Source organism: Nelumbo nucifera, chromosome 3 (genome assembly GCF_055504915.1).
Source record: "Nelumbo nucifera cultivar China Antique chromosome 3, China Antique-T2T, whole genome shotgun sequence".
Classification (NCBI taxonomy): Eukaryota; Viridiplantae; Streptophyta; class Magnoliopsida; order Proteales; family Nelumbonaceae; genus Nelumbo; species Nelumbo nucifera.
In genome coordinates, this window is record NC_142651.1 from 99,732,496 (window position 1) to 99,747,641 (window position 15,146).

Consider the following 15,146-nt stretch of genomic DNA (forward strand, 5'->3'; position numbering starts at 1 on the left):
AAGCTGGGATTATATGATATATATTCACCAGCTTGAGGGGGAGTGTTAGTGGTGTTAGTGAAGGGGTATTTCGGTCCTTTGTACTTGTTGAGAATGTTGATGTGTATTGTTATGTTAGTTCGAGTGCCTCTTACTTAAAGAAGGGAACTTAAGTCTTTTCCAATAAGTTAATAATATAATAACAGGTCTGGCCGAATCTAGGGATATCTTTTTCTCTAATTCGAACCAGCCTTTCTCTCTTTCCTCTCTTTTCTCTCTTCTTCTTTCCTCTCCTACTTCTTGCTGTTTACTTTACAGTCAACGAACAAGACAGAATTCTAGGGCAGGTCAAACTTCAACAAGAACCACAGGATTAGTGCAGAGAGTGGGAAGCTGCTTGAAGACAAAGTTATGTTCCAGCGGTTGGTAGGAAAGCTCCTATATCTCTGCCTCACTCGGCCGGATATTACTTATGCTGTTAGTGTTGTCAGCCAGTACATGCATTCTCCTAGAACCACACATCTTCTTGCGGCAGAAAGAATTCTAGCCTACTTGAAGAGATGCCCGGGTAGGGGTATACTGTTCAAGAACAATAGCCACATGAAGGTGGAGGTCTATACAGATGTCGATTGGGCTGGGAGTGTCGATGACAGACGGTCTACCTCAGGATATTGTGCCCTTGTGGGAGGAAACATTGTCTCCTGGAGAAGTAAGAAACAAAGTATTGTCTCCCGGTCTAGTGCTGAAGCAGAATACAGGTCCATGGCCAACGGAGTGGCTGAAATCCTATGGCTAAGATCTCTACTTGAGGAGTTGGGTATTGAGTATGAGAAGCCTCTAATGCTGTATTGTGATAATCAAGCAACCATTAATATAGCACATAATCTAGTGCAGCATGACAGAACCAAACACATTGAAGTTGACCGACATTTTGTACGAGAGAGGGTCTCATCTCAAGAAATATGCCTCCCTTACATCACATCCAGTATGCAACTAGCAGATATCCTCACTAAAGCTGTATCAAGAAAGAAGCTAGAAGCGGATCTATCCAAGTTGGGAATGATAAACATTTACTCCCAACTTGAGGGGGAGTGTAGAGAAACTGCTGTGGGGCCACTCTGTCCGTAGGGTAGAATATACCTAGTCTATCTGTTATGTTATTCTGTTATTCTAGTTCTGTTATTTACATTTCAGTTTTTTATATTGTTAAGTGTTATGATGTAAACACCAAGGGCAGATATGTCCTTTCATGTAACTAGCATAACATATAAATATTAAATTGAAGTGGCGGCGGCAGATCATTCAGAATCTGTCCTTCCTTTCAAACCTGTGTTCTACTGCTCTCTCACTAATCTTTCTCCTCTTTCTTCTTCACTTTCTCTTCTGTTCGAACCTGAAATTCCTTAGTGCCCAAGACTGATAGCAGTCTTGATCATCTTCAGAAACCATCCATGTGCTAACCTTTAAGGTGAGTAGTCCAGGCTCACCCTTAGTCAGGATATTTTAGGTATATAAGAAACTGGGCTACCTAGATCTCTCATGGTAAGTCTCACCTATCATTTGGATTCCCTATAATATTGCTTATGAACTAAACAATTATAAAGAAAAGTAATTGTAGAAAGCATGCCTCATGAAAAATATAACTTTTATTAACAAAGAGAATGTAAAATTGAGTACATTTGGCTTTGAATGAACACATGGAAATCTCATTTCCAACATTTTGAGAACAAAATAGAACATTTCTCCAATTCTTTTTCTAGCAGTGGACACCCAAATACCAAGTATTGCACAATCCGATCTCCCCTTTTTCAAAGGATTGGCTGAATGAAATGCCCTTTGAGTCAAGTCTATACAATCTTGGACATATATCACAAAGTCTACCTTTCCTACACCAATCATCTTCCAAAAACCTTGCTCTACTCCCATCACGCACAATTAGGAGTGCAACTTGAATTGGGTTGGGTTGGGAATTTGTCAAATTTTCAATGGGCCCAAACCCTAAGACAAGCTCGATGTAGTTGAAGTTCTTCAAGTCAAGCAACCCAACCCACAACAAATTTGGCATAACCCACAAATACTATGTGAAACTTCATTATTCCTTTCTAAATATAAACCCCATATGAAGATGAAACTTCCTTTGTATGCCATTGAAATCTTGCCACACCATATTTGTATATCATCCCCCTACCCCACACAACATCTCTCCTCCCAACCCTCCATAGCCACTTACCCAAGTAATGTTTTATTTTAATTTCTAATCCTTATAATGCCCATATCCCCAAACTTCTAAAATCAGCATTTATCTATCAACATGTATGTTTTTGATGATTCTTCTAACTCTGCCCACCTAAAACAGTCATGCCCAATGCAATTAATGCTGACCAACAATAATTTTTATCCATAAAAGAAATATACCTAAGCTGCTAAAGCTACCCAAAATGGATTGGTCACAAATCCTTATTCAAAATTTTAAGTTTAAACCGCATCCAATCCTAACAAGGGTATCTTCCCATAAAAGACTTTTTTCCCAATTCATTGGGATAAATCAACATTACATGCTTGTGTTGATCAAGATTGTTCTATCTGCCTGGTCTAATTGCTGATTTGGGCTATCCAACTTTTGAATGATCAAGTTGGGCTCTGATAGATTCAGCACTTGGTGAACAGTTGACTTGTAAAGATTGCTGTCAATTCAATCCAAATGGGGCAATAATATCAGCTTCTTTTGCAGTAATCTAGCCTCTCAGACCAGTAATTTCTCTTGGGTGGTACCCATCAACAAAATTGCCTGGACATTTGATGCATGGCCATGGCAACCCTATACTGACCCATATGGCTCCTATTAGAAGGAAAATCAGGTATAAATGCATGGCTTCTTAAAGTCTGATTAGCCAAAGCAAATTGTTGAGAACTAATGTCTCATTGGAATAATGCCCTTTTTTTTCCTTTGTCAACTTGAACCTCCATTGATGAGAAAACAGATTAAAAAAAACATGACTTAAACAGATTGACTATAACTCTACTACCAATCACATTAATGGTTAACACTAAGCCTTTTTGCCGGAATCCGTTGGGTTGTAGCAAACAGATGAGTGAAATGAGGGGGGGGGGAGTAGCAAACCACTCCCCTTGACGATCAAAACCATGTAATGCTTCCACATGAACAGCTGAGTTACCCTTTTACAGAATACAGATAAAACTAAAAGAAAGTTTGCATTTTAAGCAAAAATGTACCATCTTTGATAATGAAAAAAAATATATATTTATTTGGTGCTGTCTCTGATTTTTCCTTTGAGGCCACCACCAGCTTCTTTAAATCACTAATTCTTGTTCTTCAACCTATTGACAAGAGTTGGACATTCCAAAAGGACCATTGCCACAGCCATCAGAGACGGATTTGCAAATCATGGACCAATGTTTGAGAAGAAAAACAGCCTTCTGAAATGAATGGACTGTTTAAAAAGCTGTAGAAAAGTGATTGAGAGTAGCAGAAATCAAGATTCAAGAAGAGGAAGAAGAAGATGGCAGCAATAAGGGTTCAGAGAGAGATTTTCGAACATAACCTCCTCTTACACCCCTAATCCCTTTTCATTAACTTAATTTCAGTAATTTACAGAGAGGCCCTTAGTTGGGCGAATAATTAAAATACATAAAATAAGAGAAAATGCCCAAGTTGGGGCCCATTACAGCAAAGAACATAAAGAGACAAAATAAGAAAACTGTCTATGGGCCATTCGGCCCATCTTCTCTACATTCCCCCTCAAGCTGAGCATAGATGTCAATCATGCCAAGCTTGCCAATATCATGCTGAAGTTTAGCCTTGGGGATGCCCTTGGTAAGGAAATCAGCTAACTGTCCTTCAGAAGAGATAAAAGGTAGACAAACGTCTCCAAAAGCCACTCTTTCTTGAATAAAATGTCTGTCAACTTCAATATGTTTGGTTCTGTCATGTTGCACTGGATTGTGAGCAATGTTGATGGCAGCCTGATTATCACAATATAACATTAATGGCTTATCATGCTCAATACCCAGTTCCTCCATCAATGATCGAAGCCAGAACAGCTCAGAAACTCCATGAGCCATGGCCCTGTATTCAGCTTCGGCTGAAGATCTGGCAATAACTGATTGTTTCTTACTTCTCCAAGAAACAATATTACCTGCCACCAAGCTACAGTACCCAGAAGTAGATCTTCTATCATCAATATTTCCGGCCCAATCAACACCTGTGTAGGCTTCAAGTTTTATATGACTATGCTTAGCAAATAGAATTCCCTTTCTAGGAGAACCCTTCAAATAACACAGAATCCGTTCTGTTGCTGCCATGTGAGTGTCCCTAGGAGCATGCATGAACTGACTAGAGCAGCTTCCCAAGTAACCTCTGGAAGACTCCCTTATCTTTCAACAATACTCCATCTGAAGCAAAGAGTTTATGACTCATATCAATAGGAGTAGCAACTGGTCTAGCACCCATCTTCCCTGTTACAGTGAGCAAGTCAAGCACATACTTTCGTTGAGAGATAAGGATCCCATCCTTAGATCGAGCAACTTCTATCATAAGGTTTATTCTCAGGGGGAGAGTGGTGAGTTGGGTAATTCAGCTCCAAAAGTTCCATTACCTATTCCGGTCACTAAAGGGGAGAGTGGTGAAGAGGGTTGTCAGAAGTGCAGGGAATTGAGGGTGTTTCACATATGGTGGAGACAGGTTGATTTTGGTTCTCAGCAGTCCAGGCCGATCCCGGTTCCTTTTACAGCTCTAGATCCAGGTACCACCTCCACTACTGAGACCACTAAGTCCACTGTTGCAGATGATATACCTACACTGCTAAGCTTCAGCCCCTACCTTTAGATGACCTTGACCTCCCAATTGCAATTTGTAAGGGGAAGCGTCGTTGTACTTCATCCACTGCTCATTGTATCTCCCAGTTTCTCTCTTATGATGGACTTTCACAATCCTATAGATCCTTCTTGGCCTTTATTGCTACTATTCCTATTCTCAGAACAGTACAAGAAGCTTTATTAGTACCTGAGTGGAAAGATGCAATGAAAGTAGAAATGGATGCTCTTGTTAAAAACAATACATAGGAGTTGGTTGACTATCTTGAGGGGAAGAAGCCTATTGGGTGTACATGGGTGTTTACAGTGAAATATAATGTTGATGGCTTCGTAGAAAGGTATAAGGCCAGATTGATTGCAAAGGGATTCACACAAACTTATGGCATTGATTATTTGGAGATGTTTGCACCAGTAGCCAAGATGAATACCATCAGAATTTTATTATCCATTGCTGCAAATTTCCCATGGCCACTGGTTCAGATGGATATTAAGAATGCATTCCTCAATGGAGATCTACAAGAGGAGGTGTACATGGAGTTGCCCCCAGTTTTTATGGTGCAGAGGTAGGAAAGAAGGTTTGCCAACTGAAGAAGGCTTTATATGGACTGAAACAATTCCCAAGAGCCTGGTTTGATAGATTTAGACTGGCTTTAGAAAAATTTGGCTATGTTCAAGCTCAATCAAATCACACTCTTTTCTTTAAGAAAACATACTCCAATTTGACCTTTCTTGCTATCTATATTGATGATATTTTTTTTTATCAATAATCTATGTTGATGATATTGTAGTAATAGGAAGTGACATTGGTGAGATTGACACCCTCAAGCAACTTCTTCACCAAGAGTTTGAAGTAAAAGATTTGGAGGAACTACGCTACTACTTGGGAATTGAGGTAGCTAGATCTAAGCATGGCATCTTTGTCTCCCAAAGAAAGTATGTTCTTGATTTGTTGGAAGAAACTGGGAAGTTGGGACTTAAACCAACCAACAATCCCATTGAACTAAACCACAAGATAAGTGCAGAAAGTGGAGAGCCTCTTGAAGATAGAGTTATGTATCAGTGGTTGGTTGGCAAACTTCTTTATCTTTGCTTAACACGACCGGACATTTCTTATGCTGTCAGTGTTGTTAGCCAATACATGCATTCTCCCAAAACCACCCACCTTGCAGTGGAAAGGATACTTGCCTATCTAAAGAGATGCCTCGGGAGAGGTATGCTCTTCTAGAATAACGGTCACATGAAAATAGAAACATACACAGATGCTGATTGGGCCGGTTGTGTTGATGACAGGAGATCTACCTTTGGGTATTGTGCTTTTGTAGGGGGGAATCTTGTTTCTTGGAGGAGTAAGAAACAAAATGTCGTTGCTCGCTCCAGTGCTGAAGCTGAATACAGATCTATGGCTAATGGAGTGGCTGAAGTGTTATAGTTGCGATCTTTACTTGATAAGCCGGGTGTTGAATATGAGAAGCCTCTGGTGTTGTATTGCAATAATCAGGCTGCAATTAACATTGCTCATAATCCGATACAGCACGACAGAACTAATCACATTGAAGTGGACCGACACTTTATCTGAGAGAGAGTTGCATCTCAAGAAGTGTGTTTTCCATATATTGCCTCAGATATGCAGCTAGCTGATCTCTTCACTAAGGTGGTTACAAAGACCAAGTTGGAGACAGATCTACGCAAGTTGGGAATGATTAACATCTACTCCCAAGAGGGGGAGTGTAGAGATAGTTGTTAGTGTGTGTGTGGTCCCACTAATATTTTTTATATATTTATTGCATGGTAGTTATGGTAGTTAGGCTAGACATATTGCTTTATATTTATTTCTGTTTCAGAAGGGGTATTTATGTAACTCCAATACAGTTAAGATGCAAACTATAAATACTAATCTGATGGGGCGGCAGAATTATTGAACCGCACCCTTTCTTTCCCTCTTTCCTCTTCTCTTCTTCTCTTCCCTTTTTCTTCTGTTCGTGACCTTCTTTTCTCTTCTTTTTCTACTGAATCTATATCAGAAATCAATCAGTTTCTGGTCTAATTTATCCAATCCCTATAGGTATCCATATTCTTAGAAGGCTGAAATAGAGAAATTAGTGAAAGAATTATTGCAGAAACAACACATTCAGCCCAGTTCAAGCCCATATTCCTCACCTGTCCTTTTGGTTAAAAAGAAAGGTGGTACATGGTGATTTTGCATCAATTATAGAGCCTTGAACCATATCACCGTGAAGGAGTAGGACAAATTCCCAATTCCACAAATTGAGGAACTCTTAGATGAGCTGAAGGCAGCCACTATCTTTTCCAAGTTGGACCTTAAGTCCGGTTATCACTTATCACCAGCACCACAAGGCAGCTTTCAAAATGCATGATGGCCACTACGAATTTTTGGTGGCGTTGTTTGCTTGACAAATGCTCTTCTAGGATCAGTTTTCTTGGATCAATTCTGCGTTGATAGCATAATTTGGACACCTTCCCCTTCTAGTTATTTCACTTGTTCCCCTTTTTACAATGTTTTCAATCTACTAACTAGGGGTGTCAACAGTATTCGAAAATCCAATTTCAAATTCGAGATTCGACATAATCAAATCGAATTCATATATGACCTAATTTGATTCGATAAGGTTACTCATTGGTTGAAATTGGTTGAATTGTTTAGGATCAATAGGAGTGGGTGATTCACTAAGAGCAGAGGTGATGGCTTTGTTTCAAGGTGTAATGTTCACTAAACAGTTGGGCCTCCACCAAGTTGAGGTAGAAGGGGACTGTAAGTTGCTAATTGGGTGGATACAATCAGGTGAGGGAAATCTATTGCATAGCAAGGGAGATTGGAGTGTGCTTCAAATGGACTATAAGATCAGCTAATCAGATAGCTGATACCTTGGCAAAGCAAGGGACTATTAGGGATAATTTTTTTTTGGGCTGTGTTGTAACTTGTAATCTTCTAGTGTTTTGGGGTTAACACCCTTCCCTGGGGTGGTTAACAGTTGTACTTTGAAATCTCTTTTTTAATGAAAATTACCATTTCTGATTAAAAAAATGCACCTTTGATGTTCCAATCATTACTGGATGGGGCCTTTCGCCATTGTCTCTGTCGTTTATACTTGTCTTTTTTATGACATCTTAGTATATAGTCTGGATTGACAGCATCTTGCTATTACATTGTCCATCCTAAGAGACAATCAACTACATGCAAAGAATCAAGTGTGAACCTTCTCTCTCTCTCTCGGAGTAGTGCCTCAGTTGGGCAGGTTCCCAAAACATAACTTCTAGATTCCCCCAAAATTTTCTTGCATCATGTACTTTACAAGTTTACCTTCTTGTCTTGTGTGATAATGTAACACAATATCTAGAGGTACATTCCAATGAGCATAACCTTGTACAATTTCATTATAAAACCTCATTGGAACTTAACTGACCAAATGAACATAAAAATGGTGCAGGAAGATGGAATTAATCTGTTGACTGTTATTAAAGGCACAAGTACATACCGACGCTCAAGGCGACATGATTATACCTCAGATTTTATTCCTCCTACAATGACAGAATACAGAAATGCAGTTAATCAACAATATAAGTAAGTTTTCCATCACAGCACAATTACATTTTCATGGGTTTATGCAATATTTATGATGTCAACACACAAGTGCAGACTATTTAATTTCGCTACAAGCTCTGTGATGCTTTCAACATTGGAAGATGGCAAGATAGTGAGGGGTCTTGCAGGGGTTCCCAACGAAGGGCCCATTCTACTAATTGGTTATCACATGCTTATGGGATTGGAACTTGCTCCCATTGTTGAGGCATTCTTGAGGGAGAAGAAGGTTATGGTTCGTGGTATGGCTCACCCAATATTGTTTACCAAGACTGTTGAAACTTCTTTACAAGAATTCTCCCACTTTGATCACTTGAGAATCTTTGGTGCATCACCTGTCTCTCCTAGCAACCTCTATAAGTTGTTATCAACAAAATCATATGTTCTTCTTTATCCTGGTGGTGTACGTGAGGCTCTCCATCGCAAGGTATGTGGATTTTCTTTGTGTTATTTGTGATAAATCTTCTCCTTTTTCTTGCTAAAAAAATGTTTTCGTATCATTGCCATATTTTTTAATGAATGTCCTTAACAAACCCGAATGATCATTTTATTGTTCTTTTATGTATGTAGTCATTGGACATTGAAATGCTGAATTTATGTACGTACATGTGCATGTCCACTTATATGAATATATATATACGAAAAAATTCTCCCTAATTGGGTCAAATAGAGAGCTTTCCTATACAAGCCCCACTTATATCTCCCATGTGGAGGAATCCTGTGGCCAATCCAGACTGCCCTTGAGATAGGCAACGTATTTGATCAGACACATGAAATGATACCCAAGTACCCATACAAGGCTGTTGTATCATCTCTCAGACTTGATATTTACTTTTTTTACTGTAATTTCCATATTCAACATCTTGTCCAACCATGTCCTTGTCATATTTGGGTTACATAAGCCATGTGTTTAATTAATTGCACAGTCCATTTTGTCCCTATTACCCGACCTTGTATTGGAGTTTAGCCCAATTGATAATGGTTATTGGTACTTCAATTTTTTAATATAAAAGTTATCCATAAAAAGGTCCATTTTGAACGCATGGCAAGGTCTTTTGAGCTGAAAGAATGGGAAGAGAAATATGGAGACTCCTTTTGACTCTTGGAGATCCAAGTTAATTTGCTATGTGGAAGATTCCTAGGTCATCTATGGGTGCCCACTAAATGACCCAATTGTTCCCGCATAAGTTTATATTTGATTGCTTGGTAATACTTTAGCTCTCGTGTATCTTTCTTCTAATGGTTATACATGCCTTGATGATTGTCAGGGTGAAGAATATAAGTTATTTTGGCCTGATCAGCCTGAATTTGTGAGAATGGCAGCTAGATTTGGGGCAACAATTGTACCTTTTGGAGTTGTTGGAGAAGATGATATTGCAGAGGTAAGTTTTTTAATCTAATAATGTTTTATCTTAAACATTCTGTTATCCAGTACCATGTATCATAGTGGAACCCTTCTTTTTCTGGGATTTTCTTATCACTGGATTCCTCCGATCTTTTTACGTCGTTGAATTCTCTATGACTGAGATACACTATGACTGGAGGTGTGTCTTGCCAATCATGTGTATCGGGCTGATACAGGGGCATATCGGGCCATATCACATTGTATCGGCTGATACGCATCAATATGCCACGCCCTTCTACTAAAAAATGATGATAAAGGGATTTGAACCCTGGTCGCCTAGCGTGCAGCACGCCTTAATCTTAAATCGACCCTTAAACAACTAGGCCATTTTGCTTCTTATGTTAATAAGTGAGATAAAATAACTTTTATTAAATTTAGTATCTACACGTAATCCAAATAAATAACACATACTTATGTTTAACAACTCAAACTAAAAATTAAAATGAATAATATTCAAAATTAATATTTTATTAAATAATGGAATAAATAATCTAAAAATGCACACTAAAATCAAAAGATGATTTAATCTCAAGAAATTTATACAAATAAAACATTAATAATAGAATAATTATTTTAGTACTTAAATTTTATATATATATATATATATATATATATATAACTGATATTTTAATTTACATTACATTAAATAACAACATATTAACTATTTACAAAAAATTAAAAAAATGTTTACGAAATATTTAAGAATATAATATTAAATAAAATCTATCAAATCTAATAAGCAACATTTATATCAAAAAAATGGTTTTTAATTTTAGAAAAAATATAGAAAACAAAAACATTGATAATGGAATAATTATTTTAGTAATTAAAAATTACAAATTTGCATATGATATGTATCTTAGAAATTTTAACAGATTCGATATATTTTAAATTGAGATTATATATTTTTATAAATTATTAATTGATATTTTAATTTGCACCTTAGAATTTAATATTTGGTTTACTTTTTGTTAATGTAAAAAAGTAAAAATAGTAAAATAGAAAATAATTGATATAATAATTAAAATATAATATGTGCATATGTTATGTGTCTTGTATTCTTGATTGATGATTATCAATAAAATTTTATGATATCCATGCATCCCGTTATATTAATTGTAATATATTTTTCATATACGCCCTTTAAATATACACTTGCTATGTATTTATACATTATTTGTCGCTGTTTGATTTTAAATTTAGTATTATTAATATATTTATGGAAATTATGTGTTTCCCTAGCATATCCAAGCGTTTCCATTTTTTTTCTGTATCCATGCATTTCGAAAGTGTATCCATATCCAAGTTGTCCGATACGATATTCAATACTGATACTCTGATCCATGGTTGGAACTGTATCTTTCATGGGATGTTAGTGCAATTCTTGCAATATATATTTGCTCTTCAAAGTTGACTTTTATTGAAAGACGCAAGTGCTTTGGGTTTGAAAAGAGTAGATGTTGGGAAGGTTTTTAAGCTTCCAACTAAATTGTCATGTAGAATATTGCTTGGTTACTTGGGGAAGCTCGGCAAGTGAGCCCACCACTTTTACCCGTTCCAACACACATTTTTCCCATTTAAATTGGAGTTTGGCTGGATTTTCTGTATTTGTCATTGAGATCATGATACACTTTAACCTACCTGGTTAACATCGATTGCATTGGATGTTGCAGCTCGTTATCGATTACAATGATCTAATGGGCATTCCCTTTGTTAGAGACTGGTTAAAGGAAAGCAATCAAAATGTTATAAGATTAAGGTAATGTTGTTCTATCCTATCATATTTGACCCTTACTTCCAGATTCATCCATAAATCTATCCATCTTCAATGGTAAAAAAAACTCTTATGATTGACACTCTTGTTACAGGAATGATTCAAGTGGGGAGGTTGCAAACCAGGACATGTTCTACCCTGGAATTTTTCCAAAGATACCAGGCCGCTTTTACTATCTATTTGGAAAACCAATTGAAACAAGGGGAAGAGAGAAGATACTACTGAAAGATAGAGAGAAAGCCAATAAATTGTACTTGCACATAAAATCTGAAGTTGAAGGCATAATGTCTTATTTGGTAAAGAAAAGGGAGGAGGATCCATACAGGGATGTCATACAGAGGACTATATATAGGGCTTTCTCAGCTCCTGCAGATCAAGTCCCCACATTTACACCATGATCTATTTTTTATTTTAGCCATGATTTAAGTTGGTATACAAGATGCAATTGTATGTTCTTTGAATATATGCAAATAAGATGAACTCTTTATGGATAGAGAGCCTAGTATTTTGGGTTGATCTAATTCTTGCCAAGTTACACTTACATAGTTGTCCTAATTCCTAAATAGCCGGTTATACCCTCCAAATATGTTGGATTTTCTGCCCTAATTGGACATTTGAATAATTGAATATAATTGTAACCTATGGATGCTACCGAGGCATATTCATCCTTTTCTGTGAGGCACTATCCTCTAATCTGATTTTGTTCCCCTTCCAATCGCTTCCACAGTGCAATGGGTTACACCAGCTGCAATCTTCCCAGTTGTTTACAATAGGCCTCTAGCCTCTTGACTTCACAAAATAGAGAATATATAATAGCACCAGCAGGCAGCAGCAATATGGCTGTAGGCTGTAGCTAGCTAGTAAAAATGAAGAAACCCCAAGTTAAATACAGGCTTTGATCCATTAATGCTCATATCACGCGGTCACGCCCTAACTACAATTAAAAAGAACAAAGTAAAAAGTAGATAATAATAGGGTTCTGTGCAAATTGTTGCCACATGCAACTTTGTTCATGATCACAAGATGGATGAATACCACCCACTGACTAGCCTAAAAATGTTTAAGCTCTTTAATTGAAATATTGCGGGACATAATTGACAATTTCCGTCTCATAATATAATATATAACAAACGAAATGTATGGTAAACTCATTTTCTATGACTGCATTGTTTGTTTCTACCTGAAACCTTTTGGGTTGATCAAGACAAATTAGTGAGAGAGATATGTGTTGTTAATTGTTATATCACATAGGAGCTTTACTTCAGTTAGAATGATTAGCCTTCATCCCCTGGATTAGCCAATTGAGGGGTGGCTCATTTGGTATGTTAGCTGGTTTGTTCCAGCATATAGAGGCGGATTCAATTCCCGCAACCACCGATTTTGGGGAGGGGGTAATTAGTGGTGTGTAAATATTAAAAAAAAAAAAAACCTGAATTTATGTTTCTACAAACAGCCTCTCACATGTGCATTTTTAAGGTATACCTATTTTAACCATAAATACAAATAACAAGTATATGTAAATTTGTATCGATTAACCCAAAATGTTTTAGATAGAAACAACAATGGTACCAAACACAACCCAAATATATGGTAAACTCAAGAGGAATGGTGTTTTGTCATCAGGAGAGATGTGCCAGCTTTCTAATGTAGCCATAGCATCACTTTAAGTTAAATTTATCAAACCAAACACAGTTTTTTCTTTTATTTGTTCTGTAGGCTTCATTTGCAGTGCACATCAAAACTATATACAAACTTTGCACTCGATACAGTTTTGCATCCATTTGTTTGTAAAGATAATTTGTGCTCGTCTGATCAAGGTTCAAAATATTGATACGCCTGATATGTCGGTATGGGCGTATCGGGCGAATCGATACTCCTTTTGGTGGTTTTTTTTTTATTTTTTTTTTCGCCAACTGGTTCAAGGGAGCCAGTTTAGGTCTTCCACCACACCCTGAACCGATCAGACCACCGATACACCCACTGTAGGGGTGTATCGGTGGGGTGCTGGATGGGCTGATACGTATCGATACTTTGAACCTTATGTCTGATACAAAGATTGTACTTGTTTCGTTTACACATTCAGCAATAATCTGAACCAGATACAAATATGATTCACACCACCTTCCTCTTACCTCAATTCTCTCATATAAAGAGGGGAAAAAGCTTGGTTGTTTCGATATAAATAGATCTGTTATCCTAGTTAGTTCTTCATTTGTCCTTTTGATTAAAATAATATTGATTGCAATTATTCTTTTACCCCACACTTATGCCAAGGTGTAAGCTTCAAAACAGCCAAAGTTGTTTTTCCCAAATAATCCTCCTAACCTCCTTCCTCACCTACTTCCTATCTTACCTTATTCTCTGCAAACAAATGAAACCATACTCGACCGTGTGGCATCCAAAAAAATAATCCAATGCCACGCCCCCCCCCCCTGAATTGATCAAATCAAAGCTAATAAAAACCCTAATCATCGTTTGCATTGTTTTCCAATTATTTTTGCTGGGCCCAACACATTTTCTTTTTGTCAGGTTCATAAGGTTATGTTTGTTTGCAATGTAAACTTTGAATCGATGTAAACTTGCACTCTAGTCCAGTTTTGCCCGTGTTTGATAGTAGTATCTTTTGTACATTGTAAATTGATGTATCATTCCATTCTAGAAAGTTTTTACATTGATAATCTATGTATGTTAACATTGATTTTTTTCAATGTAAAACTGTCCTCTCTTCTTGTCTCTAATGATTCAATCCACATTTTGTACTCTTAATAAACCATCGTCACTCTGTTTGGTTGTATTCTAAGGAGATCAACCACTAAAGCTATATTTCTTTTGAGATGATTAATAGAAAAGTTTAGAGGGGAGAAGAAAAATCTTCATATGGTGTTTATTGATCTAGAAAAAGGCATGCAACAAAATTCTTAAAAGATAAAATAGTGGGTTTTGGAAAAGGAAAGAATTTTAAATAAGCATATAGACTTAATTAAGGGAATATATTAGGGGGCAACAACCAATGTTAGAACACTAGTGGGAGAGGCTTCCGGTTTTATAGTTATGGTGGGTCTTCATCAAGGTTTAGCATTTAGCCCTTATTTATTTACATTGATCATAAATGAATTGACTAAACATATTTAGGAAGAAGTTTGATGATGCATGTGGTTTGTGGATGGCATTGGTTTATTTGATGAAAATTAATAAAGTATTAAATCCAAAAATAAGTTTATGGATAAATGCCTTAGAAACAAAAGGTTTTAAAATAATAGGACTAAAACATAATATATGACATGTGAGTTTAATACTAAATTGAGTGTAAATCGAGATACACTTAGGAATGAAGACCAAAAGATAACAAAATGTGACAATTTCTGGTACCTTAGTTCAATAATTTATAATAAAGAAGACACTGAGGATGATGTCACCTAAAGAATTAGAGCAAGATGGACAAAATGGAGGGGTGTATGTCGACTTGTATATGTCATTAAAAGGAAAATTCCATAAAACAATTGTAGAGTTAGAGCTATGTTGTATGAAGCGGGGTGTTAAACAATCAAGAAACAACA

The 15,146-nt window shown here is 36.8% G+C and overlaps 1 protein-coding gene across 4 annotated transcripts in view; it reads left to right on the forward strand.

Moving 5' to 3' along the window:
* The window catches only part of LOC104588945 (phytyl ester synthase 1, chloroplastic-like), a 124,222-nt gene extending 112,092 nt beyond the window's left edge, over nucleotides 1-12,130 (forward strand). For all 4 annotated transcript variants that reach the window (XM_088902287.1, XM_088902286.1, XM_088902285.1 and 1 more), the window contains exons 10-14: nucleotides 8,259-8,392; nucleotides 8,468-8,837; nucleotides 9,679-9,792; nucleotides 11,489-11,574; nucleotides 11,684-12,130. In XM_088902287.1, coding sequence (XP_088758413.1) covers nucleotides 8,259-8,392; nucleotides 8,468-8,837; nucleotides 9,679-9,792; nucleotides 11,489-11,574; nucleotides 11,684-11,987 — 1,008 coding nt within the window. In that variant the 3' untranslated portion in view covers nucleotides 11,988-12,130. The remainder of the gene's footprint in view (nucleotides 1-8,258; nucleotides 8,393-8,467; nucleotides 8,838-9,678; nucleotides 9,793-11,488; nucleotides 11,575-11,683) is intronic.
* Nucleotides 12,131-15,146: the final 3,016 nt, after the last annotated feature.